A 20781-nucleotide genomic window follows, 5' to 3' on the forward strand; every position below is an offset into this window, starting at 1 on the left:
AGGGATAATGTTCTAATAGGTTGATTTCTGTGGGTAATATTCCTCCAGTGGGATATCGAATTTTTATCCCCAAGTCCCTGAAGCGCAAAATTCTGAGGTTCACCAGAACAAACATTGTATGTTTATACAACGCGAATAGAAGACGATTGCAGTCTGGAGATGTTATGGTTCACTAAACACAAGCGAATAGAGGTTCAAGTGATAAGCGAACATTCAGTTGGATCATTGGCAAATAAATTATTGAGACCATGCTCATCGATAGTGTGTGGCGTCCGAAGGTAACGAGGGAGTTCAGGTCGTAATACGAGTTCTATTCGGACCTGTTTATGCAGCGATAGTGTAGCATTGCAAAGGTCGAATTTCTTTGTCTTTGTCTTCTGTTGTGATTTTCGTGATTTCAGCCAGGAGAAATGGGTGCGAGTACATCACGAGTTAGCCACTTAACAGGAATTGATCATTCAAGGGTGCTAGCGCCATGATACATGTGCATGAGGCCTTGAGGAGTCAAATTCAGGTTAACGATGACATATCATTTCCAATTGTGAACGATTCAGTATGTTATAAAGATCTCATCGACGACAAAACTTCCGATGGTCGACCAAGGGGTCTTACTCTTCTTTCCAAAAACCTTCTCAAAAACAGCACTTAACGGTCTCTCTCGTTTCCGCACTATGCCGGCACGACGATAAAGTCCTCAAAACCCTTTACAGAAACTGGGACATTGAAAACCCCGAATCCTATAAGTACATGTTATTATACAGAGTCAAATTGTGAGTTAACGTGACGTTTTGTAGAACAACGCACCTTTTAGTCCTGCAGGGTTGTTGCAATGCCACCGGAGAGTAATTCCCTCCTCGATATGCACGACTGAACCTGCTGTCACTGTAACGTGGGATCTGGGATTTTTGAGGTCTTCATACTTCGCTTCACCTATGAAATGAAAGTTAAATTAGTGAGATTGTGATATTGGGAGGAAAGATTGAGTAGAAATAGTTTTTTTCTCACCGTGAATGAAATGGACTACCCCAGAGCCAGGATATTTGAGATACACATCAGTGCCTTTTTCTGCGATAAAGACAACTGGAAGCAGATAGCGTGGCGTATCACTTGAATGGTCGTGAAGGACGACATCGCGGTGTATGAATCCATGGTCGCAGGCTTCATAAGGATTGTGGATATATGCTTCGATGGGAATGTGCTGTTCGAGGCCAAATGTTAGCGTCAGAAAGGCTGTTGATGATTTTAACGGAATACTTTAGGCATGATGCAAATATTGAGTTGAAGGTGAGGACTGAGAAATTGCCTGTGGCTTTAAATCGTGTTTCGCAACTACATAAAAATAGACCTATGCGGCTGATCTGTTCAAATAGCATTACCCTAGACCAAAGAATATGTCTGTTATCTACGAAGTCGTCAAAGAGCCTCGTATCACGAGGATTGCATGGCTAGAGAATCGATATGACAATACTGAAGGATATAGTAGAAAATGGGTGTACTGGAATAGATGCTTAGGGTACCACAACCTCAAATCACTCTACCTTTTTATCCCATTTGGGTAGGTGTGTTATTATTAAATACGATGTATTGGACTGCTGTTTTCAAGGGATGGTTCGCAGACGATATTGCCTATTAACGGGCTAGAGTCAACGGGATTGATGGGTGCGGGTGCAATTGTTCACACCCTCACGAGTTACAATTTTATCAGAAGCTCATCGTTTAGACGGACGGATTAACACTCTATCTGACGTGGTATGTTCCTTCCGTAATGAATATTTTATACTAATTTTCCGAGCTCAGTGAAGTACAGTGATAGCTCATACATAAATGGAGAACAATGAGGATTCCGAGACGAAAATTTCTTCTGTACTGTTTACATTGTCCGGGACATAGTTCACGGGTAATCCTGTACTTCGAGTATAATATGAAGTCAATGACAGTCAAGTTCAAGTTCAAGTTCCAAAGTAAGACCTATAGATGTAGAAAAGGAGCTGCAATGCCAGCCGACTTGTACATGTAGTTCTGCAATTTTTTGATCGTCTTTCAATGTACGTGCGAAATCTCAACTTACAATGTTATCGATAAATATACAACCTTCCGTAAATCATATGCGTCCCATCCCACATTTTCAAAATGTGTCACACACGTCGACTATTTATGGTTAAACTAGCCACTACAGCCACTACTTACATCGTCACGACGAGACAGAACTGCATATCATGTATGAATAAGAAAGTTAGACCAAGGTAAACGATGCGACTGAAATCTTGATATAAGCGCTCACACAGGTTTATGATTGTTGAAATCCTAATGCTGGATACAATGATACTGATGATAAAGGACAGATCCGCTCAGCGCGCATGTGCATAACTACACGTTCCGCTTCGACCTTTGCATGGCAAATTCATGATCTGTGACATCTGAGCAATGTCATATGGTGAGATTTAGCTATTATAATGCCGATAGTATTGATTTGATCAAGAAAAGTTGAGCTGGAAAGATTTTTGGGCAGTATTCTACCCAAGGTGCTGCCATAGCACAATGCCGCAAATCGCCGCCCCAAACATTATTCCCACGCTCAAAAGTCCAGACCGCACAGAAAATAAAATTATTTTGCCATCACCCCTAAAGCAAACAAAGCACGCAGCCTCAAGCCTCATTTCCCAACCAACCCTCCCATCATCAATTCCATATTTCCTCGATTCTTCCTGTCTGCCCCTTTTTTCCGAGCAAGGTGTCGTTGAAGAAAGCAGAACGGTGACCACGAAGGAGTCGGAGACGTGGACAGACGTGGACACATTCCCTCATCCTACGACGTTACGACCTATCGACATTTTTTTTGGGGGAACCTCGATACGCGATACACTCATATCTACACGACTTGTACCGCATATATTTACAGCTAACACCTGTTCTCGCACGCATATATTCACACCCAACGCCTCTACTTGAACGCATATACTCACCTCCAACGCTTCTGACAGCGACGGCTGAACGTTAGCAGGGATACCACCCAAAAGGACACGGTCGAAAAAGCAGGGCAAGATTAACCATGGGCTTGGAGGCAGCGGAGCTCGCACGGTGGACACGGTTCGCAGCCAAGGGTGGGATCGGAAAGTGCATCGCGTTGTGTGACTGTGTCGCCGAGAGCCCGGACGATCTTATGTTCTTGAAGGTGCGTAATCACCTCCCATCTTTTCCCCGTTTCGTGGAGGGGCATTTGAAGGCCCTGTTGTGGAACCACTCTTTCATACTGCCGTGGTAATGTTGTCGCGGTAGCGCCTCCTTGGAGCCATCAACATAACAATCTTCACGGTCAACGCCTCCTTATACTGCATGTTTTGCGATTGGAGGATGGAGCTGACAAAACGGCTTCTAGGACGATGAAATCACGGTGTTGTATCAGATACCAGAGCTTGAGGGGACGTACCTCGTAAGTGCATTCACTGCTTCCATTTTTTTTTCGCACCATTCCAAATTTTGTTGTATTTGGAATTTTATCCACAAACATACCAATCCCCCGCCTACCTCATTGCATAACGAGTTGACCACTGACTACTACTTTTTCTTTTTCCTGTTCTTCCTTTCTTTCTGCTGTTACTACTCTAACCACACCCACGGCCACGCGACATCCTAAACACCAACATTTCGAACCCCTATCCACCACACAGGGCTACTGCGAAGGCGTAGTCGGCCGCTTTTCTGGCTCGAACGTTCATTTCCTCACGCGACTCAAGCGTCCTGTCATGACCAAGCGCGCGAGCGTTGCCAGTGTGTCTGCAGCCTCTTCTGCGGGGGGAAAGAGCCCGACACCTGGAGGTGGTGCGGCTGGAGGAGCATCGGGATCAGGTCGAATGAGTGCAAGCCCCGCACCTCCGCCAGGACAAGGACAGGGTCCAAGTCCGAGTCCTGGTTCATCACAGCAAAGACGTAGCTCCAGCTCTGCTTCCAACCCGTACTCGCATTCCCTAGAAAGACGTGGGTCGACGTCAGCGTATGGTTCAACGCCGCGGGTTATGTCGCCCCTTTCCATGTCTATGTCAACGTCAGCATCGGGACCTGGATCAAGTTTGGGTGGCGCAGGGGAAAAGGATATAGAGAGGGAGAGGGGCATAGAGACGCGCGAGGGTAACCAGCATCAGCAACAGCCACGAAAAGCGAGTGCGGGGTCTGTATCTTCCTCAAGCATGGTTGACAGTCCATCTACCAATGCACCAGGCGTAAATATTGCATACCCAGACTTTTCTGCGCCTCCGCCTCCTGCGCGCGTTGGTGTGCGGAATTTGGCTGTCACTGGCATGAGCCCGCCGACGAGTCCACGTGCGGGGATAGCGAGTTTTGGGTCAATGGGTGCGTTTAGTTCATCGCCTCCACACGCGTCATCATCAGATCCCACACCCACACCCGCATCAGCACCTTCGACCAGTGTACCCATTTCCTCTTCTTCCGCATCGATATCGACATCCGCATCGAGCTCGACCTCTTCAACACCTACATCGACGTCCACATCGCCGACACCATCACCCGCATCTGCGCTCTCGCTTACGGCCACAAGCGCGTGGCCGCTCCCACCTAGTGCGACGCGGCATGGCGGTGGGTTGCAGAGTGTCGGTATGAGTATGAACTTGGAGCACGCGATGGGGAGGGAGGCTGGACAAGTGTCGGATTCGGATTGGCGTACGCAAGGTCAGCAACAACACCCTCCAAGTACGCAGCGATACACCGCACATGCGCCGTCGCCTCTTAACCTCCATCCCAATTCACACTCGGTAGAACCTGGTGGGACCTCGCCGTTGAGGATTCTGAAGCGATCGCCGACGATTGGTGGGTCTTTTTCGCCTTCTCCTGGACTGTCTCCTGGGTTGTCGCCCGGTGTGTCGATGTCTCCGGCGCTTGCGTCGTCGTATGGATCTGGCACTGGTGGTGGCGTCGGTGCGGGTGTTGGGGGCGTAGCGCCTCTATCTCCCACCTCACAGAATGCAAACGCGAACCCGCCACCATCTGCAGCATCGCTGACATCCTTCATATCCGCGTCGTCTGCGAGCGTGTATTCGCGGAGTTCGGGGCCTGAGGGTGTAGATGAAGGGAGTGTTTATTCGCAGGACGACGGCGACGAAGGGGATGACGGTGAGCGGACACAGTTGGGTCATGGTCGTGTTTCCGACACGGTCCATGGACAAGGTGGTGGTATACGCGGTGGCTTGGGTGGGTTGGACGCGTTGGCTGCGTTGGATACCAAGGAACTTGGGACTGGAAATGGTGCTGGAGCAACTGGAGGAGGGCAAGGCGGTGTGGGCGATATCGGGATGAGCCTCCTCGACGGGCTCAACGCGTTTTCCGACTCGGATTCGGATGGGGACTCGGAGACGTCGTCTGTCGCGTCGTTGCGTCGGAAAACGCGGAATCGAGGGGCCGTTGGTGGTGGTGATGTCGAGGAAGATGATGATAGGAGTGTTTACGGGAATGGAAGTGAGGAAGGAACCGTTGAGGGTTTGGGATACGCACTTTCTCTGGATGGACACGGGCAGTCTATGTCCTCCAATACAACTTCCACAACCGCGATACCCGCGACCGTCCACGAATCGCGCAACGAAGCTGCGGAGGAAGACGATGATGGAGAAGGCCAAGAAATTCTCGCTCCGCTTCCGGCGCATACAGGAACGCTTCCGCTCTCTCCACGCTCGCCAAAGTCGCCTCGATCGCCCGCGTTCTCGGTAAGAAGTCTTCATTCGCTGCAAGGTTCAGGAAGACCTCCACCTCCAAATGCACCGAGTGCTTCGGGAGTCGTACCTCCTCCAACAATACCAACGCGCGAACGTACGTCTTCTCATGCGTCTCTTGCGCCGTCCGTGCACTCCTCTATGTCCGCGCTGTCCGGCGCGTCGTCTGTGCGGTCAGGTAAAGCTGATAGCCAGCGCTCGAGCTCTGACTGGGATGGTGCTGCGGATATTTATGATGATTATCGGTATTCGAGATATTCAAGATATTCAAGATATTCGAGGTATTCTGTTGGGACTGTTGGGAGTGGGAGTGGGGGGATGGGGAGCGAGGAGATGCCCGCTGTGCCAAGAGAGAGGAGCGATTCGTCGGGTATGGGTGTTGGTGGTGGTAGTGGGATACCAGGCTCAGGGTTGAGACACGAAGAGCGGATGGATGACGAGGACGAGGCGGTGGTGGAAGATGATAAGATTGCAGATGCACATGACGACACCCCGCGCAAGCGCAACACGCTCTCACAGACACGTGATACTGCGCATATGAGGACGGCGTCGGTCGACTCGGACGCGTCGGTGTATACGCAGAACAGTAGATTGTCGGCGGCGTCTGTTGTGATGGCTATGGAGGCTGCGTTGGGTGTTGGTGCTGCCGAGGAGAAGAATGGAAAGCCGGCACATGCGAGGCCGGCGCCGTTGACGCTTGTCAAGTCGAATTCGTACGATAACGCTGGACTTGACACTGCGACTGCGACTGCGAAGGATCAAAATACAGCAGGAAATGGGGAAGCGGTGCGTTCGCCGCTGCTGAACACGACATGGGGATCACCGCTGTCGTCGCCTGACTATGCGTCCGTTACGTCGCCGAAGAGCAGCGCGGCGCTGTACACGCCTGTACCAGGGAGCGTGAACGTGCACCGGGTGGACGAGGGCGAGGGTATGGGTGATGATGATGAGAGAGAAAGAGCGGGTGTGCGGAGCCCCGCTGCGATGGTCTCGCCTACGCTCGGTGGGTTCGCGAGTCAGATGCGCATGCGCCTTGAGGAGGAGCGGCGGTCGCCTCTGCCGAAAGCAGACGATGCGGAGGAGAGCACTGTTCAGCTGGAGAGGGATACGGATAGGTCGGGGTTAGGCCATCGGATTGTAGTTGAGGATGAGGACGAGCTGCCGTCTCGTATTTTGAACAGCACTATGTCGTCGTCGGAGGAGCATGATCACGACCAAGAGCAAGATGGAGATGGGAGTTTGTTGGCGTCTTCATCTGCGGGTAAACACCTTGCGCCGTTGGGCGTTGCCAACCGGACGCCGTCGCCGTCGATTGGGGAGGGTAACTCGGATATGGACGAAGGTGATGTGAGCACGCTCGAGAGCCGGCTGAAGAGTCTTGAGAGCGAGGATAAGGAGCAGGAGAAAAGCAAGGGCACGGATACTCCGCCTCCTGCGACACACCTGCGCCCGTCGTTGAGAGAGCTCAGGGAGGGCGGGATGGTGATCGACCCTGGCACGAATCAGCGACGAAGCTTGTTTATGCCCCATCCGAACGCGCCCAAGGCGCCTGTAGGCGTCGAGCCCCAAGGACCGATGTATATTGCCCAGGGACCGCCACAGATGCGCGGTGTGCCTCCGCCTGGACATCCACAGCATCCACAGCAGCAGTGGAATGGTCCACATCCACCTCCACATCTTGGCTATGGACCACCTCCACCCCAACCGCGCCCACATCTTTTCGCTGTCATCCGAATGGCGCTCTCTCTTCCTCCGGCTCCGCCACGCGGCTCGCAACAGCAACCACAGCAGCAGCAGCGCCCTGGACCGACGATGCCACTCCGTGGACCTACGATTTATGGGCGCACCGAAGTTGACCTGTCCGCTGCGATGGGCCCCGTGCCGATTGTATGGAGTGTTGAACCACCTGGTGCAGGCGGCGCGAGCAAGCCGCCTCCTGGATCTCAACAGCAGCAAATGCAGATGCGGAGCAAGAGTATGGGTCCAGGTGGGCCTCCTCCCCCTGCGCGTGGTGGTGTTGTCTCGCCACCGCCGTCGACGCCTGCGTCGCCTGTCGGTGGTGCGCCCCCTGGAGGTGTTATACCCCGTGCGAACTTCTTCCCGAAGGCGCCTGGGCTGCGTCCGCGCTCGAGGAGTTTCTCTGGGTTCAATTATAGTAAAGGAGGGTCGACGCTTGAGGCGGTTGTGCCTGTTATGACAGAGGGCGAGGGTAGGCGGTGCGTGATTTTTCTTTCGTTTTCTTTCTTATTTCTGTGATTTGTTTCTAATTATGATTTATTGTGGACGTTATACACAGCCGGGACACTACATCTGCCACGCCTGCATCGGACATACTTTCTGCGAACGCGATCAAGCGGTCACTTGTCAAAACGACGAGTCTTTCTGCGCTGCGCTCTGCAGCTGGCGGTACGTCCTCGTCTTCTGCATCTTCTTCACCTCTCGCAGGACCTGGATCTGGAGCTGGGCCTGTACGTCCTGCGTCTTCACAACCTACATCCACATCCACATCCAGTCCATCTTCCCCTTCCTCATCACCATCTTCAAAACCGTCGCCACTTCATCCGTCCTCGACACCCAACTCGCCGCCTAGCTCCACGTCGAGTTTATCACCTGCACTGAAACCAACCATCGCTTCCTCGGCGCCGTTAAGACCATCGCCGTTGTCATTGTCGAGTATCAAAGCTGCGTCGCCCACACCTCCGCCGTCTGCTTCATCGCCTTCAATCGCCAACTCGAATGCGTCGGCGAAGGTTCCACCATCTCCTTTAGGTTCGAAACCGCCTTTGTCGCCATTAGGCTCGAAGCCTCCTTTATCGCCTGGCTTGAATCCTGGGACGGCAGGGGTAGCGGGGCAGAAACCGCCTAGCAGTCCGCTTGCGCAGAGCGTGTTTACGTTTTCGGGAGCAGGAGGGGATCGGGATAGTGTTATTGATAAGGACGGAGGTAAGGGTGAAGATGGGTTGAATTCACGCGCTGCGTCGCCTTCTGCACAACAGCAACAGCAACAGGGGCAAGGCCAGTCCTTTCGTGCTCAACAAAATCAGGGCCAGTCTGGGCAGCAAGGGCAAGGACAAGGGCAGGCGGTGAGGAGTATGTCACTAGGCGCGTCGGGATCTGCAAATGCACTTTCATCTTCAACATCGTCATCTACCACGTCTACATCCAATTCAACTTCGACTTTGGGATCAACCTCCCCTCCTCTTCAAAATGCGACAATCTCACCACCCTTTGCTAATGCACCGGGCCGGACGGCGAGTTTGCAAGCTTTACCTGTGTCGAGAAGTTTTAGTGCGGATAGGAGGGAGAGGGAGAGGGATAGTGATGTGATGTCTGTTACGAGTGCGCGGAGTGCCTTGCCTGCTTTTGGTGCCGCCGGTGGTGCGGGTGCAGGTACGTCGAGTTCAAATTCGAATGCGAGTGCTCCAGGTACGGGTGGTGGTGGTGTGGTGAGACAGACGTCGTTACGGTCCAAATTGTCACTTCCGAATCTGCGTCGAAAGCCACAGACAGCAACCTCGCCGCCTTTCTCTTCCAACGCCTCCAACGCCAACGCCAACTCCTCGAATTACAACAACAACAACAACAATGCGTACACCTACGCCCACGCGCGAGCAGACGATGACGCTGAAGAGACGCTTCAGATGCTGCAAGTGCAGGATATGGAGTTTGAGCTTGTGCGGCCGACGAATTTCGGGTTTGGGTTTGGGAGGCGGGATGGGGAGGCTGCGAGGGGAAGTGAGGATTCGGGGGTGTTGGGTATGAGTGGGCTCGGTGCGGGTGGTGGTGGTGGTGGTGGCCAGCGCGATAACGAGAAAGAGCGGGAGAGGGGGTTTTCGATTGATGATGCGGGTAGTTCTGGTGGTGGGAACGGTGGTGGATTCTTGCGCGCTGCGAGCCCTGCGTTCTCCATCTCTTCAGGTGCAGGGAAGAGGTCAAAATCGCCTGTTGGCGAGCTCTTCGCGTCGTCGTCGTCCTCCTCGCCACAACACGGAAGCTGGCCGCCAGCTCCGTCCTCCGCGTCGTCGATGTCTATATCGCGCAAGCAGGCGGAGGAGAGTATGAGCGTGGCGGATATGGACGCGCATAGGCAGCGCGAGGCGCGGTGGATGGGGATCCTGGCCTCGTCGGCGACGCCGTCGTTCGAAGCGCTCCCTCCGTCTGGGTCTGGTGCGTCGCCGCTTTCGTCATCTACGTCGTCGTCTGTGCTTGGATCTGCGACATCGTTCAACCCCCCGTCTCTCATCGCCTCTTCGTCGTCGTCATCCTCCTCCTCCGGCACCCTTTCGGCTACCGGCGGGTCATCCTCGAATGCGAATGCGAGTGCGGACGCGGCGCTGAGGCGGTCGAAGAAAGTGAGGAGGTTGTTGTTGGACGGTGTGCCTTCCTCCGTGAGATACCTCGTCTGGTCGTTTTTGACGGATGGGAAGGGGAGGTGTGTGCCGGGTGTGTATAGGCAGCTGTGTGCGCGGGGATGGGGTGGTGGCGGTGGCGGTGGGGGGTCGTCGTCGTCGCGCGCGGGTGAGAGGGGGAGGGGGAGGGTGAGAGAGGAGATGGAGAGGGATGTGAGGGATGTTGTGAGGGTTTTGGTTGGGGGTGGGGAGGGTGGGGACTCTGATAGAGGTAATGGAGAAGATGGGGATGGGGAGGGTGAAGATGGAGATGGAGGTGGGGAGAGACGAAGGGTTGAGAAGGAGAGGAGGGAGAGAGAGCGCGAGGCGCTTTGTTTGTTGCAGGCGTATTTGAACATGGTGCCTGATGTTGTATATGAGCGCGGTAAGTTACTTTTTTTTTTTTTTGGCTTGTGGATTGATAACTGTTGAACTGTGAATTGACAATTGTTCGACGAAAACGACAGGTCTGACAGAGATCGTTGCGCACCTCTTACTACTCGCACCGGAGGAAGACGCGTTTTGGATCTTTGTGTCGGTTATGGATGCGCATCTGAGGCCGTATTTTGCGACGGGGCGGGTTGTGCTGGCTCCTGTGTCGTCGTCGTTGGGTTCAGCTTCGTTGGGGTCTTTGGCTTCAAATCATACCGCAGCTTTAGGGGCGGCGGTAACAGAGACGACGACGACGCAGATGGAAGTCGACGCGGGGCTGCTTGTTAAAGCGCTCGAAGCGAACGATCCGGTGCTTGCGAAGAAGCTGTTTGGATCTGGGAATGGATCTGGGGAAGGGGGGTTGGGTGTGCGTCCTGCGCGGGTGTGTGGGCCTTGGTGCGTTTGCTTTTATTTTTGCCTTTGGTTTTGTTCTCGCCTCTGATGAAACTAATTTTTTTTTTTTTTCAAATAAAATAATAATAATAATAATCATGCACAGGTTCTCTTCGCTCTTCGTCTCTGCGCTCCCGCCTGCGCATCTCGCGCGCATCTGGGATATATTCCTATTTGACGGTGTGCCGTTCCTGATACGTACGGCGCTTGCGTTGCTCGTTTGTGCGCGTGGTGCGTTGTTGGGATGTACGTCGGAGCGGGCGGTGTTGGAGGTGCTTGGTGTGCTGCCTGGGCATTTGCGGGTTCAGCAGCAGCAACAGCAACAGCAACAGCAACAGCAACAACACCAGCACCAGAACCAGCAACAACACCCGCACCAGCAACAGCACCAGCAAGTAAGAGTGCCGCTCTCCATGGCGCCCGACGCGTTCCTCGCGCTTGCGCTGGGTATGAAGCTGAAAGACGATGAAGTGCGTAAAGTCCGCGTGAAACTTGAGGCGGCGATGAGGAGGCAGACTGCTGCTGTTGCTCACAATTCTCTCTCTCTTTCTGGTGGTGGTGGTGGGGGAGGTGGGTTGGTTGCGGGAGGGGGAGGTGGAGGTGGAGGAGGTGGTGGGGCAGGAGGGGGGGGGAGGGGGAGGGGGAGGGATGTTTGGATTTGGAGGTGGAGGTGGAAAGGCCAAGCCGCGCGTGGCGAGTGTGAGTGTTGGTGGGATAGGTGTCATTTCGTTGCCCAAGATGTCGTGATTCTCTCCCTCTCCATCCATCCATCCATCCAACCCTTCGTCCATGTACTGCATTGCGTTGCACCCGTCGCTCGTCGCTCGTCGATCGCGGTTTCTGGGCGAACTTAAAAGCTTTCTACGTTTTTTTCTATTTTTTTGTTTGTGTTCTTTATTTCGTTGGATTATATATATACTTTGTTGATTATGATTTATTTCATAGTTGGTTATTGTTATAAAGTTTGTGATATAGGCGCTAGGCGCGGATGCGCCGGGGTTCTTAATTCTAATTTTTTTATTGTTTATTGTTTATTCTCTTTTATCGTTTTTTTTTTTACTTTTCTCTTTTTTATATCGTTTTTTCTTGTTCTTTATTTGTGTTTTGAGGTCTTTTCTTATATCTTTAACGTTTAACATCAAGCTATCGCTATCCCAATTCGTTACAAGAATCCAACTGGACTCGGACTCGGTACAGTGTTCAACTATTCCCGATTTCAAAAGTTTTTGTTTTCGGTTTTGGTGTTGGTTTATTGCATCTATAACAACTTTACTCGATTTCTCGTTCAATTTTTTCAATTTTCCTCATGTCTCATACCATTGTGCATTGTGCATTGGTTGTCGGATTTATATATCATTATCTTTATCACTTGTGACTTCAATTTTCACGGTTTTTTATATTTTTTGTGTGTTTTTTTGTGTGTGCAATTGTGCAATTGTTTGGCGTTTGGCATTTGTGGGTTGATTTTGTGCATAATATATTGATATGTTAATGTTTTCCGGGTTTTCCGTCATTTTACAGCGGTAGTCTCGAATCCAGCGGTCCAGCGGTTTGAGGTCCTGAGGAGGAGGAGCACTCCCGCGCGGTTCCTGCCTTCATGCTTCCTCCCCCCTCCCCCCTCCCCCCCGCCTCCTAGGGGAAACCCATAACTATAGTATAAGTTATAAGTTATATCCTTTCCGGGAAATAACATTGATGATTCTTCTCCGAGTAGACTCTTTGCCATTCGCACTTTGGGTAGGGGTAGGGGTAACTCCATGCCCCTGAAGGAAGTCGTGTGCTATATTTAACTCGTTAACTCGTTAATCTGCTGGCGGTGTCAATATTTTCGATTGTCGATTGTCGATTGTCGATTGTCGATTGTCGAATGTGGAATGCATGAGAACGCATTGGACCCTCGGCCCAATGGTTCGAATTCCGTGTATATGTGTGCAGTTGCGTTGTGTTGTGCGTGGAGGATCATGCATGATTTCACAGGATTTCACGGAGCACGGGTGTGGCGGCTTTGAGCACCCTCCCCCCCTCTTCGACGATTACGGGATTCAGGGATTCAGGAAAAGGGCAAGGGTGCCGTCGGGTGTGTTAACAGGTTACAGTGTGTGGGCCGTCACTCAGATCCAGCGCAGCTGCGACGTAACGTACCTGCCTATACCATAAATACATGGAGAGGGAAGGTCTTTCGTTGCACGTTACTTCTTCCTCCCTTCCCCTTCCCCATCCCATTCCCTTGAGCACTTCCATTCTCCACACACTTCGATTCTTCCACACACTCAAGCTAACACACACACTCACACACCCACAGACAGACGAGCAACCAAACACAGACAGATAGAACACAAACACACACAGATAGACAACAGATAGAACCGCACAGATTCATGATCGCCCTGCTCCTCAAGATCGGCACTCTCTACGTCCTATGGCGGATTTTCAGGGCGTACGTTGTGAGATCGCCGCTGGATAATATACCGGGGCCGCCTTCGAAGTCTTGGAAAGGTGCGTGTGTCGTTCGCGTGTCGTTCGCAGGTTTTCGGCTCGGGGGCCGTCGGTTCATGGTCGGTCGGTTCGTTGGTTGGTGGCGGTGGGGCAGGGGCTGGGGTATTATGGTGCTGGTGTTAACTGTGATGCTCGCGGCTTATAGGTGTCTTCCCTGACATATTCAACCCGGACGCGTGGGATTTCCATAGGAAGATGGCTGAGACGTGTGAGTGTACAGTTCACGTTGTTGGGTGATAATTTCGAAACCTCGAGCTGATGCAGAGCGACTTTGCAGATGGAAGTGTAATCAGGATCAAAGGCCTTCTCGGGGTACACACACATTCCCCTCTCCGAAAGGATGCCTCATACCAATGTCCTGTGTAGGAAAACCTGCTATACGTGTTCGATCCCAAGGCGATGCACCAGATCCTCGTCAAAGTGCGTATTCGTATTCGTATTCGTGTTCGCCTCCAATTTACCTTTTCTTGGTAAAATGACGCATCTTCGAAAAGGACCAGGATATATACGAAGAAACTGCGTCGTTTATCGCGTACGTGTCTTCTCACAAAAATGTACATGATGTGGATTGACTGACTGATTGGATATAACTGTAGTGGGAACAGGCTCATTTTTGGGCATGGGCTGTTAAGCACCACCGGTGTGTTTATTATCCCGCTATTCGAACTTTGAACTGAGGGGTTGGTTTGCGTGTAGGCGAGCAGCATCGTAAACAGCGAAGAATGCTCAATCCCGTGTTCTCCATCGCACACATGCGACAAATGGGTGTGTGGTGTATGCCGCTTCATGGGGCGCCGTGCTAACGTGTGACGGGTGCAAAGTTCCCATTTTCTACCACGTCACGTATAAATTGCGAGATGCACTGCTGAACAGAGTCACAAATGCGCCTGTGGAGGTACTTCCCACCCACTTCTTTTTTGTAAAACTATCTGGCTGATATGAATTTGGTTTTGTAAGATGGACTTGCTGCTGTGGATGAACCGGACGGCACTTGAACTTGTCGGGCAGAGCGGGTTAGGCTACTCATTCGACTCGCTCGAAGAGGACGCTGCGACACATCGGTACAGCACATCCGCCAAACAGCTCGTGTAAGTCTGTCTATCTCTTTCCTTTCCCTCCACCCATCTCACTCAGTACCAAATCAAATCAAATAATAACGAATATCCAGTCCTCTGCTGCTCAAACACCAGTTCCCACGGACGTACCTCCTCCCTATCCTCGTCAAAATCGGCTCCGCTCAGTTCAGGAGGAGAGTGCTCAACATGCTCCCCATCAAAACGCTCCATAAGCTGCGCGATATAATTGACACCATGCACGGGACATCTGTCGAGATTCTCGAGTCCAAGAAGAAGGCGCTGGAGGAGGGAGACGAGGCGGTTGCGCATCAGGTTGGGCAGGGGAAGGATATTTTGAGTATTTTGCGTGAGTGTTTTTGTTTTTGTTTTGTTTTTTTTTTTGTGGTGGGAGGTGGGAAGTGGGGAATTGGTGATGGGTGATGGGTGCTGATAATGAGTAGTTAGAGCTAATATGGAAGCGTCGGAGGATGAGAAGTTGTCGGATGAAGCTGTCCTCGCTCAGATATCGTACGTTAACTGCTCCAGAGTCCAGCATATCTTACTATTCATTTACACCCGCTTACACTGTTTCTCTCAGGACGTTGATATTCGCTGCAATGGATACGACTTCCGGCGCACTCTCCCGCCTATTTCACCTCCTAGCTACGAACCCTGACGTGCAGAGCAAGTTGCGCGCTGAGATTGTCGAGTCTAGAAAGCGGTTTGATGGGGATTTGCCGTATGATCAATTGGTCGCGTTACCGTATCTTGACGCGGTCGTTCGGGAGACGCTAAGACTGTAAGCAGTTCTATTACGCTGGAGTTGATTTTTCAACATTTACAGATTTGTAACCAATGCAAATGCAGGTACGGACCAGTCTCCGTCGTAATGAGAGCGTGCGTGTCCATCCACTCCCCACTTGACAACAACCCTTACAATTAAAAATGTCAACCTCCAGCACGCGAGAAGACGTCGTCCTCCCACTTTCGAATCCCATCACCGGGATAAACGGTGAACAAATACCAGAAATATTCATTCCGCAGAATACCAAGGTGATAGTTGGAATGCGGGCGTCAAATACGAACGCTGAGTTATGGGGACCTGACTCCTTCGAATGGAAACCTGAGCGATGGTTGAAGCCTTTGCCGAAAGGCGTTGTGGATGCGCATTTACCTGGGATTTATTCAAATTTGTGAGTCTCGTTGATGATCAATTGGGTCGTCATTCTAAAGTGCCTTGTAATGTAGAATGAGCTTCCTTGGTGGAGGCAGATCTTGCATGTAAGCTAAAAGCGCTAAACTGTATATCCACATACTAAATCGCGCATATCAAACAGTGGATTCAAATTCGCCCAACTAGAAATGAGCAAGTCCATCTCTCCACTCACCCCTTCCCAAACGACTAATGCCCTTTGTTAACATAGAGGTCGTTCTATCTGTCCTACTCGAATCAATGCAGTTCTCGCCTTCGGATAAGAAGATATTTTGGCAGATGAATGGGATTGCTTCGCCGACTGTGGATCATGTTACGAACCTTAATAACCAGCTTCCTCTCATTGTAGAACGTTTGAAAAAGTGACATTGCTTCTGTACTTTGAGATAATTAACCTTATTACCTTCGCTTTCATTAAAGCCTTTCTCAACGTGTGTTTGAGGTGGATTTTTTCCATGTAATATCGAGGGGCACTCCTCAAGAAGTGCCTATTCAATGCTACCCACAGCATCTATACATTAAAAGTCATTTGAATGTCGAGATTCGTTCCTTACCTGGGGTTGGGTCGGTCACGTACAACATCAACCATGACGTACAGACAAAATCGCGGAAGGATTACAGAGGTCTGGATGGTTTGCATGCAGTTTGGTCGGGATAGAGTCCTATACCTCGAGCGGTAATAGGAGAAATAGTGACCACCAACATCAAAGTAAGGCCTATGTGATTCCAGTACATCAGCCTGAGAGATCGGGCATGCTCCTGAATTGATTCCCTCCCGAGAGGAGTTATTACGGTGTCGAATTTTATAGACCATATAAGGTATCCCTGTCTTGATAGCTTCCGATTCTGTCTCCGACTCTGCTCCTCGTACCATCTCGTATCATCTCAGATGTGTGTGTTGACTCTGAACAAGTATGATATCTACAAAATCGTTTTGCCCAACTTGTCAGTTATTCCTTTGTCCATTCGAATTAAGATTTGGCTCTGTACTTACACTGTGTTATCATACAGTATAGATTTTGCGTTGAAGAGTTATCTCTACTCTGGTCTTTACTAACTAGAGGAGTACTGGGTCCGGGGTAACTTCGCAATACTAGGGATCGTCGGGCACGGCTCCTCTTCATACCCCCGTCCATTGTAAATACCTGCAGTTCTATTCTAGCCCTTGTCAATCTGAGCCTTGGTCCGCAAACAAGCATATAAAATCCCAGAACGCACCAAAACAAATGCCCGGACCCATCATCCCAGCCTACCCGTCTCGCTTGTGCGTTTGTTTTCAATTTCGCCTAACCGACCTCATCCTCGGACTCCTTGGGCACACCGGCTCAGAACCTCATTATGATTGGCTTCATTTTCAACGCGTTTGTTCTGTTCTCCATCTCGTGGGCTGGCTGGCTGGTGTTCAAGGGGGCTTCCGAGAGGTCCCGGGACGGTCTCAAAGACTACAGAGGCGCACTGAGTGGTGAGTTTGGTCTGCGTTAGATCATGCGCATGAATGCCTCACCTCGCATAGGCATTATAGCGACGCTTTCCAACCCTTCCGAGGTCAAGGAGCTTCTGGCTGCATCGCAGGCGACAGTTGGAGGATGGTGGGAAAAAGGTGCGTTCGGCTATTTTAGGCTGATGAACATCCGTTCTCACGCGTTCGTCCAGGGATTGCCTTTTACAATGACCTCGACGATGAAAAGCGGGCAGAATATTCGCTACGAATGACCGAGATGTACTGTAAGCTCTCTCTTTCTTGTGGGAATTATACATTGTTGACAGGTTCCATGTGTAGATGGGACGATTATTCAACTCAATTTGTTTTTGACTTACGCACTCATTGAAGCACGAATTCGCGCCGAGCCGCTTGTGGAGTCTGGAAAGGGTTCGTCGTTATCTTATTGACTAGTTGGAAAGTCTGATATACTATATATACAGTTTCAATCTCAAATGCACTCAATCGTGAGACATGGGATGCAGTGTCGAAGTCCGTCGTGGCTGGTATCCAGCAGGGACCCATTGGTCAAGCGGTTCAAGGCGAGTATCCCTAAACTATCTTACTACGCATTTTTCTCACATGGTATCCTGCAGTGTATGCTAAATCTGGGGTGTGGACGATCCTGGAGGAACAAATTGCTGAAGGGCGCAAGTTGTTCGAGAGCACAGCCGACCGTGCTGTCAACGTGATTGTCCGAGTGAGTACACTCCAGTTTCTAGATTTATCATCCTAAAATATTTCTTGTGGACCTAGACGGCAGGTCCAGAGCGCGTCAAAGCATTTGAGGCATTTACAGAGGATCTGTTTAAAACGTTACTTGGGGTTTGTGTTTTCAATGAATTCAACACGCGTCGACTTATCAAGATTGCTAATGACAGGAGATGTCTATCTATGCATACGATCCGAGCGCCATGCACCAACTTGTTGTAAAGGTAAGGGAAGCCATTTTGTATATTGCCTATGTACCAGTGCTAAATAGGATGTTGTCAGGACGGGAATGTCTATATTGAAGACGTCGCGGTTGACACGTCCAGAAGGTACGCGTTCATTCGTGCTACAGAAGATCTGCTTCACTTGGTAACTGTTCTAATCATAGGGAACCTTCGCAATCAAGACAACTCGCCGCCAAAAGCCCGTTATCCATCCCCCTGCCAGACACCGAGACCGAGGAGGAGAGTGACAGCATTTCCGCAATCGATATCCGAGTCGAAGAAGTGGATGAAGAAGACACTTCCGAGAGTTCAGAGATCGAATATGACAAGGTGGAGAAAATCTTGGGGCTGAGTCGCATTGAAGAGGTTGTCGAAGAGGAAGTCGAGGACGACTCTTGTCCGACAAATGGTGGCAACGATGATGTCGTTGTCGCACAGGCACCTCTCCATAGCACCGAGGACGAATCTTTATCGGAGAAGCAGGTTCCGGGCAAGAACGATGACTTAGTAAGCTCTGGACAGAGTGGCAGTCGTCGAAGCAGCAAATCAGAGAACTACACCTTGGTAGAAGGAGTGGACTTGCCAAGCACTGATACTGGTATCGTCGTTAGCAAACCGCCGGTCGATGTCGATGTGGTATTTCAGGGAAGATTTGTCGAGGAGGAGATCAAGCAGAAAGGGAGGGAGGTCAGCGTTGCGGTTGCTGAGGTGACGGAGGAGGTGGATCTGGGATACGTCGATAGAGCACTAGCGGTGGTAGAGGAGAAGAGCAGAGCGCGGGAGATCTTGGAGGAGCGGCGCCTTGAGGCTGTGGATATTCACATCCGGAGTTCCGAGTCTGACTTGGACAATGCTTCAGATTTGAAGACAGTTCCCGCTACAAAGTCACCGGTACGGAAGAGAAAGAGGTTGATAAGTGCTGTTTTTGGGAAGGTTTTGGGAAAGAAGAGTAAGACTTCTTGATCCACTATCGGACGTTTCATGAGTTGGGAAACTGTTGTAACATATTGTATTGCACGTAATGGTAAATAATCAATTCAGGATATTTGCACCATAGGCCAGAGCTGCCTTGAATTTGATCTGTATGTCTTTGCTCCATATTTCTCAATTTGAAGAAATCTTTTGGGCAGGGTAAAAAACCTCCTGTCAGATAGAGTAATGACCTGCTGATACTGCTGTAGTCAGGATGCAATTGTAAAGTGGCAAAGGGTTGTACCCGTGCAAAGTATCTAGTCCTGAGATATGAACAAACGTGATATTATTGGTGTTTTGGAATACCGTTATCACGTCTCGTGAAAAGACCAATACAGTAATCCTTGACACCTGATCGCACGCCCAAGAAAATTGACACAGAACCTATTTAGATACAGTTTGTTCCTTAATGTGTGAGTCTAAACGCTGATGGATATCGATGTCTCCAATTCAACTGCTGGCAAAAAATGCCTTCAAGTTTCATTAGGAAAGTCAAATTCTGTATTATGCGCGCCATATAGTTCTATGATCCTCGTGACATAAAGGTTTGTTGACAGTTGCGTGAATAAACGAACTAGGCTTTGGTATAGGGTAATTTTATTTGAAGGAGTATATTTAAAGTTATGAAAATCCGCAGGCCATAATATAAAAGCGTTAGTGTAAGTCCGGCCGATGTCTTCAAAGACCACTTCATTCTCTACTTTCTCATTCTATAAGCATCAGTGCCTAAGGTATGCCGTTCGAAATGTTCGATTTTATTTACAACCACCATCTAACATCAAGCAGCATATCACACGCGAGCAATACGAAGGGGATACCCAGGAAATTGCAATCAAAACACTCATACACCCCGATATCGAACTTCAAGGACATCGGAGCGATGCCACGCACTATCTTCTTTCCACCGTCTTTTCCATTGACAAAGGGGGCCAATTCGTTACGAAGTATCTCGGTCCAGGAGTCCTATATTTTACTGAGGGTAGGTATAACTACCTCATTACTATCCCGTCTGCGTTGTTGTTGGGTCATTTAAATTTGCATCCACCAGGTGAATTGAAATACGAGGACCCCAAAAATCCCAGAACCCACGTAGTGGTCACAGCAGGGTCAATAGTACACGTAGAAGAAGATTCGGTCCTCCGGTGGCACTGTAGCTCTTCCTCTGGATCCAAAGGTTAATCTCATTATGTGGAACTAAGCATTATCTTCTGACACGTTTCTAAATATACTCAAAATACAGAAATTTGTGTATTCTATGTGCCGGTCTCTGTAAAGAGTACTAGCGAAATTATAATCTCGGAATAAGTACTGAAGCTTGCATAGTAGTAATACCCTGTCCAATTTTTAGTGTACTTAGCCATGATACGAATGTTCATCGCTTGAGCTGTCCAACAAACTTGAATAATTCGTGGCAGCTGCCCAATGGTGTACTGCATTGCAGGATTTGGGATATTCTGTGTATCAATTCGTAAATGGTTTTCAGAGCTTCGTCGTGATGCAATAAATGGGATTCCAAATTTAAAGTTTACTTATTTCAGTGGATTCGAAGCGAGGGTCTGAACGGTTGGAAAAGCTGTATTCATTCTTTGATTTCTAACGATGTACATTCTCCCTCCAACTGAAAGATTTAAATGACGTTTAACGACCCAAATATCTATTAGGTCGATGGTACAGGTGTAAATGCAATCAAACATGCTATC

At 50.1% G+C, this 20781-nt stretch overlaps 4 protein-coding genes across 4 annotated transcripts; 3 read left to right on the top strand and 1 right to left on the bottom strand.

Moving 5' to 3' along the window:
- Positions 1-669: 669 nt before the first annotated feature.
- JR316_0011212 (uncharacterized protein) lies at positions 670-1263 on the bottom strand (the record flags this gene model as incomplete). Its single annotated transcript, XM_047896871.1, has 4 exons — positions 670-737; positions 805-930; positions 1006-1198; positions 1255-1263. 4 exons carry the CDS (start codon positions 1261-1263, stop codon positions 670-672), a joined length of 396 nt encoding a protein of 131 aa, XP_047743280.1.
- Positions 1264-3049: 1786 nt separating this feature from the next.
- JR316_0011213 (TBC1 domain family member whacked) lies at positions 3050-12579 on the top strand (the record flags this gene model as incomplete). The annotated part of the gene is made up of 7 exons (XM_047896872.1): positions 3050-3172; positions 3377-3430; positions 3669-7933; positions 8014-10490; positions 10573-10933; positions 11037-11629; positions 12452-12579. The coding sequence occupies 7 exons, from the start codon at positions 3050-3052 to the stop codon at positions 12577-12579; spliced, it is 8001 nt and encodes a 2666-aa protein (XP_047743281.1).
- A 1804-nt stretch (positions 12580-14383) lies between these two features.
- Positions 14384-16060, top strand: JR316_0011214 (Cytochrome P450 monooxygenase 91; the record flags this gene model as incomplete). The annotated part of the gene is made up of 9 exons (XM_047896873.1): positions 14384-14514; positions 14595-14848; positions 14943-15009; positions 15080-15280; positions 15349-15378; positions 15441-15674; positions 15730-15762; positions 15819-15847; positions 15906-16060. The coding sequence occupies 9 exons, from the start codon at positions 14384-14386 to the stop codon at positions 16058-16060; spliced, it is 1134 nt and encodes a 377-aa protein (XP_047743282.1).
- Positions 16061-17032: 972 nt separating this feature from the next.
- JR316_0011215 (uncharacterized protein) lies at positions 17033-20386 on the top strand (the record flags this gene model as incomplete). Its single annotated transcript, XM_047896874.1, has 12 exons — positions 17033-17156; positions 17208-17294; positions 17348-17419; positions 17475-17564; positions 17618-17716; positions 17771-17874; positions 17931-17999; positions 18056-18109; positions 18168-18214; positions 18274-19017; positions 19813-20255; positions 20322-20386. 12 exons carry the CDS (start codon positions 17033-17035, stop codon positions 20384-20386), a joined length of 1998 nt encoding a protein of 665 aa, XP_047743283.1.
- Positions 20387-20781: the final 395 nt, after the last annotated feature.

The sequence above is a fragment of the Psilocybe cubensis genome, chromosome 11 (assembly GCF_017499595.1).
Source record: "Psilocybe cubensis strain MGC-MH-2018 chromosome 11, whole genome shotgun sequence".
Classification (NCBI taxonomy): Eukaryota; Fungi; Basidiomycota; class Agaricomycetes; order Agaricales; family Agrocybaceae; genus Psilocybe; species Psilocybe cubensis.